This window comes from Diaphorina citri, unplaced genomic scaffold (genome assembly GCF_000475195.1).
Source record: "Diaphorina citri unplaced genomic scaffold, Diaci psyllid genome assembly version 1.1 scaffold2782, whole genome shotgun sequence".
NCBI classification, from domain to species: domain Eukaryota; kingdom Metazoa; phylum Arthropoda; class Insecta; order Hemiptera; family Psyllidae; genus Diaphorina; species Diaphorina citri.
The window spans coordinates 2,853-9,525 of NW_007380199.1; the positions used below are offsets into that span (position 1 = coordinate 2,853).

Here is a 6,673-nt window from a genome sequence, read left to right on the forward strand (position 1 = left end):
ACAATTTTATTTTGTCTTTTCAAAATATACACATACTTGTGCTGCTTGGTTGAAAATTTGGAATACACAGCCTTGCCACTAACCTGCGACCCTGCCAGTGATAACGTGACATAAACCTGTCAACACATAGGGGACATGCTCCAACGTCAGACTCTTTTTCCCTCAACTAAATAACGAAAAAAAATCACCAACTAATAACAACGAAAAAAAATCATCAACTTAAAACGACGAAAAAATCCCATTTCGAGACGTCAAAATAGACAGTAACGCCTCCGAACTCTTATAGCCGTGAACACAGAAGTGTGGACATTGGATGGCAATTGAGAACAAAGATTAATTCAGTAAGAAAAAAAAATCTGGTTCATCTTGGTAGAAACACACTAGCATCACGTCTTGTCACGTGAAGTTAGAAAGACGTATGTAGTTCAAAGGTTTCCCGTAATTTTGTAGCTAATTTTGTTCAGGACAGCCACACTACCATTACGTTAGGTCACGTGAAATTTTTCGCCCATGCCGTGATTCGGACCCAGCACCTCCCTGTTGAGAGTCTTCACCACAGAGGTGGGCTAACACACCTGGTTCTACCACTGTATCCTCGAGCCAAATATGATAAGCTAATGCTTACCCAGCACCGCTCGCACGGTACTTGCCCCTCGGAGGAATTTTTGAGAATTCTGCGGCGAAAAAAATACTCCACTTGACAGGGGACATGCTCCAACGTCAGACTCTTTTTCCCTCAACTAAATAACGCAAAAAAATCACCAACTAATAACAACGAAAAAAAAAATCATCAACTTAAAACGACGAAAAATCCCATTTCGAGATGTCAAAATAGACAGTAACGCCTCCGAACTATTCTAGCCGTGAACACAGAAGTGTGGACATTGGTGTTGAGTTTTTTAAATAAAAAGAAAAGAAAAACCCGGTAGCTTTTCCAAATTCATAACAAGGGAATCATTTTTATTAGGTAGGTATTATCAAATCAAATTTTGTACTTACAATTTTTCACGCTGTGATTTTCACCTGACACCATGTTGAGTTTTTTAAATAAAAAGAAAAGAAAAACCCGGTAGCTTTTCCAAATTCATAACAAGGGAATCATTTTTATTAGGTAGGTATTTTTTATTCTTTTTTTACATTTCTAATTTTCTACTCCAAAAAAAAATGTTCTTATAATATCAGATTTGTTTTCATTGTGTGCGCCCGCACACTGGTCCCGAGTCCCGGGTCACACTGGACGACATAATGTTCTTATAATATCAGATTTGTTTTCATTGTGTGCGCCCGCACACTGGTCCCGAGTCCCGGGTCACACTGGACGACATATACAACAATTGGATGGCCATTGAGAACAAAGATTAATTCAGTAAGAAAAAAAAATCTGGTTCTTCTTGCTAGAAACACATTAGCATCACGTCTTGTCACGTGAAGTTAGAAAGACGTATGTAGTTCAAAGGTTTCCCGTAATTTTGTAGCTAATTTTGTTCAGGACAGGCTCAAAAGGGACTAAAGACCCATTTTATGAACAAAAAAAATAACAAAAACTAGCTCTCAAATCAGACTGAAACAAATTTTGGCCCATTGGAATTGATACTTCAGTGCAGGTTGAGCCAGTTATTTTGTTCATTAAAAAATATGGCCCTTAGCCCTAAGCCAATCCCAAGCCGCCATATTGTGGTAACCAGTCACAACTTAAAACGTTACCTGAGTCAGCCCTCAACTAAATAACGAAAAAAAAAAAAATCACCATCTAATAACAACGAAAAAAATCATCAACTTAAAACGACGAAAAAATCCCATTTCGAGATGTCAAAATAGACAATAACGCCTGCGAACTATTATAGCGGTGAACACAGAAGTGTGGACATTGGATGGCAATTGAGAACAAAGATTAATTCAGTAAGAAAAAAAATCTGGTTCATCTTGCTAGAAACACACTAGCATCACGTCTTGTCACGTGAAGATAGAAAGACGTATGTACCTAGTTCAAAGGTTTCCAGTAATTTTGTAGCTAATTTTGTTCAGGACAGCCACACTACCATTACGTTAGGTCACGTGAAATTTTTCGTCCATGCCGGGATTCCAACCCAGCACCTTCCTGTTGAGAGTCTTCACCAGAGAGGTGGACTAACACACCTGGTTCTACCACTGTATCCTCGAGCCAAATATGATAAGCTTAATGCTTACCCAGCACCGCTCGCACGGTACTTGCCCCTCGGAGGAATTTTTGAGAATTCTGCGGCGAAAAAAATACTCCACTTGAAACCGAGCTCAAGTTCAATTATAAAAATTAGCTCAGCATAAGAATCGTGCTTCGTGCTCACCATTGTACTATTCCTAGACATGAGGCCATGAGCTTGGATAGCTACAGGGTTCAGCTGAACGTCGAATAATCACTTTTTTATATGGGTTTAACCTCAGTATGGTTTGTATACAGGGTTCAGCGGTATCACAGTAATAGCTCAAAATTCATCTTAGGGTGTCAGACCAAAATGTCAAATAAAATAAATTAGGTAAATAAATGCTGGATAAATAATTTTAAATGGGTTTAACTGTATAACTGCTGCGTTTTTAGTGACGGGGTTTTACCCTATATTTGGCGACAAACAACCCTCCTCCTCACATTAACTTCGCCCAGCCTAAGTGGGGCCGGGGAAAGCAAGCAGTACGATATCACCCAGATGGTCACCCGGATACCAACCACGGACAATAATACAAGTATACTCGTAAAATTTTATCCAGTCAATATTTTCTTTTTCAGAAACCCTGTCGACCCAATATTGTTCAGACCAAGAACAAATCCGAATCCCCTATCCTAGTATGAGGTCTTTACAGAAATTTCATCCATAATGTTTGCTCAGAGCGACAAAATTATCTCGAGATCCGAGCGCAATCAAATTATTATTCTCCCAATTCGTGTGGTGAATACTAAACTCATAATGATTGGAAGTTTCACCATGCGTGTTCCGAGGTTCCATATGATGCGTGCTGGTCACCCTGGTTTCTATCACCCCCCTAGCAGCGAATGGCATGGCTTTTCGGAATTAGCATTTCCATAATCACACTCGGATTTATTTAGATTCTTTGTTGGTTATAGTTCAAAGTATGAAATTACACAAACAGAGGAAATCATATTGTTTTTGTCTAGGACAATCTCTACCATATAAAAAAAACTCCTTTACAACCCTAGGCATTTTTTTTTTTTTAGAAGTGTAATAACAACTTTGATTTTCTGAAATCACGGCCCTAAAAAAGGCTGATTAATTTTTCAAGCTTTGCAAACTCTAATAAATATTAATAATAATAAAAATAAAGATTGGGCCCGGGCATAAAAAAAAGAAATATGTAATAATAAAAAATATTAAACAAGTAGTATGCAAACTCACCCATAGATGGAGTCTTTGTCTCTCTTGTGCACGTCGGGCACGTGGGCCGAAGCTCCGCCCATCACGTGGTTCGCCGGTGGCACGTGATTGGTCGGCGCTGCAGGGGGCGGGGCCGTGGGGTAGTGGTTCATGTGTGGGGACATGCCCGGGGGCAGGCGGTGATGGGCCTCGTACAGGGAGGAGGAGCCTGGGGGCGTGTCCATGTACGACGAGGCCGAACACGGGAGTCCCTCGTCGTACTGAAAAACAGAAAACGGAATGGTTAGACACTGGTGAAACAGCTGATTATATTGAAACAGTTGATAAACAACTTAGCTAGACATGCACACTACACAGTGAAGCTGATTTAAAATACCTACTGCCACATAGTAAATAGTAAATATGAAGTGAAATTTAATACACATTAAAAATACCTAAAATAGGTATACAATAATAAAACATACCATTCCTGGACAATAAGTGGTTCTAACCTAATCTATTACGAACAGAGCTCATGGGGAAGAGCTTTCGGCAAAAGCTTTACATTTCAGCAGCTCATATTAGGACACAGGAAAGACAGTTTCCTCTTGTAAGTACGCTACGGGTTTTTTATTATCAAAAAAAGGCGAGGGATTGAGGAACAAATATGAAGCGAACTAGAGATGGAGGGAAAAGGGAAACCCTCGCAAATCCTTTGCCAGGTTTTTACGAACAGAGCTCATGGGGAAGAGCTTTCGGCAAAAGCTTTACATTTCAGCAGCTCATATTAGGACACAGGAAAGACAGTTTTATCTTATAAGTACGCTACGGGTTTTTTATTATCAAAAAAAAAGGCGAGGGATTGAGGAACAAATATGAAGCGAACTAGAGATGGAGGGAAAAGGGAAACCCTCGCAAATCCTTTGCTAGGTTTCAAATTATATCTAAGTATCCCGAGCATCCAGCATTTCCCAACCTCCCACATAAATTATATCTCGCCCGTCTCATTTCCGTGCAATCCCCCAGACGTCTTCCCGAATATCCTTATTTATGGCCAGGATCAACTCTAACATGTGTCCTATTCCGCCAAAGTCTTTTTCCATTTCCTCTCCACATGTGGAAATACTGCAAGACACATTTTTTTACATGCCTCTCCAAGAACGGAAAAGTTCGGTTAGAAAATTTTCGCCCTGGCCGGAATTCGATCCCAGTACCTCCGGGTTTAGAATTAATGCTCTTGATCACCCGACTACAGAAGTGGGCAAAATAAATGGTCTGCCAATACTAATCCGAAAAACAGGAAGGGTGGATTTCACCAACCTTCTTTTTACCCCCTAACAGCCGTATCAAGCCTATACAAATCAAATGGAACTTGACTGGCTATTAGCTTAACAGACCGACCTTTTAGGGACTGAAAAAATATTGGTGAAATCCACCCTCATTCCTTTAGCTGGTTGGTCCACCTTGTATAAATGGAGAAGGTTTTCTAATGCTTACAATATCTGTCAGTCCTATTGATTTTCATATCAAAACAAGCTTCCACCTGACAAAGCCATCAACGTGGTTCTCCTCTCCTCTTTCCTGTATTTCTAGTAAGAATAACATAGGGAAATATACAGGGTATCCTTATCCGTCAGAATGAAAGAGGACTGCAGAGATAGAAGTTGAAGGGAGGAGAGGAAGACCTAAGAAGAAGGGAAATATACAGGGTATCCCTATCCGTCAGAATGAAAGAGGACTGCAGAGATAGAAGTTGAAGGGAGGAGAGGAAGACCTAAGAAGAGATGGAAGAATTGTGTATATCAAAGCCTGAGAAAAAAGACTGAATGGAAATGAAGTTCAGAACTGAGCGGACTGGAGAAGACTGACTCAAAACTGTACCGCTATTAAAAACATCTTCCCTTGTCTTGTCCATATGTCTACATTAGAAGTCAAACACGATAGCCAAACTCTAACACGGGTTTTGCCAGAACAATTCGGACACACATACAAACATAGCCCTTATTACATGTTCCCTCTTTTAAATGGAGCTTTATTGAAGCCTTAAGTTATCACACCGAAACAAACACCCTTCTATTAAAAATATCTTCCCTTGTCTTGTCCATATATCTACATAAGAAGTCAAACACGATAGCCAAACTCTAACACGGGTTTTGCCAGAACAATTCGGACATACATACAAACATAGCCCTTATTACATGTTCCCTCTTTTAAATGGAGCTTTATTGAAGCCTTAAGTTATCACACCGAAACAAACACCCTATATGCAAAACAAAGGTACCAAAGTGGATGAGTTCTCCATAAGAAATGGAAGGAACAGAGGTTCACATTGTTTACTTTATACCCGAAGCAACCTGACAAGGTAACTGTACCACAGGTAGACGAAAGACATTGTAAATCAATTTATCCAAAGACATTCTTTCCCAAGTTCCAATGCATTTGTATGTTCTATGGTCCAAACAAATTCACTAGACTTTTTCATCAGTTCTCTTAGCGGAGAGGTAATATCAGAAAAATTAGGTATGAACCTTGACAAATAATTGAAAAAACCAATTATTCTCTCCAAATCCTTTTTGCATGTAGGATTTGCCGCCCATCACGTGGTTCGCCGGTGGCACGTGATTGGTCGGCGCTGCAGGGGGCGGGGCCGTGGGGTAGTGGTTCATGTGTGGGGACATGCCCGGGGGCAGGCGGTGATGGGCCTCGTACAGGGAGGAGGAGCCTGGGGGCGTGTCCATGTACGACGAGGCCGAACACGGGAGTCCCTCGTCGTACTGAAAAACAGAAAACGGAATGGTTAGACACTAGTGAAACAGCTGATTATATTGAAACAGTTGATAAACAACTTAATTATGTACATAATAATAAGACTGGTGGATTAACCAGGGAGCTAGCAAATGCTATAGCATTGCTATAACCTTTGGGGGCCTTAAAATAAATAAATAAAAAACATATTGTAAATCTTACAATAAGTACTGAGAGAAAACGGGAAATTTGCTCAAAAATCATTTAAGTAACGGTGAAACAGCTGATTATATTGAAACAGTTGATAAACAACTTAATTATGTACATAATAATAAGACTGATGGATTAACCAGGGAGCTAGCAAATGTTATAGCATTGCTATACCTTTGGGACCCTTAAAATAAAATAAATAAATAAAAAACATATTGTAAATCTTACAATAAGTACTGAGAGAAAACGGGAAATTTGCTCAAAAATCATTTAAGTAACCCAAGAAAGAGTTACATATTAATATTACTTTCATCCCCCCAAAATTTCTAAGGAAACAATTTTCAAAAAGGAAAGCGAAAGGGAAAGCTAAAGAG

General features: G+C 39.7%; 1 protein-coding gene across 1 annotated transcript; it reads right to left on the reverse strand.

Annotated features, from left to right (window-relative positions):
* Nucleotides 1–3,386: 3,386 nt before the first annotated feature.
* On the reverse strand, nucleotides 3,387–6,249 carry LOC113471669 (homeobox protein homothorax-like; the record flags this gene model as incomplete). Its single annotated transcript, XM_026830999.1, has 2 exons — nucleotides 5,948–6,249; nucleotides 3,387–3,454 (listed from the first exon to the last, which is right to left on the reverse strand). Coding segments are annotated over exons 1-2 (203 nt in total), but the record flags the coding sequence as incomplete, so codon positions are not given.
* Nucleotides 6,250–6,673: the final 424 nt, after the last annotated feature.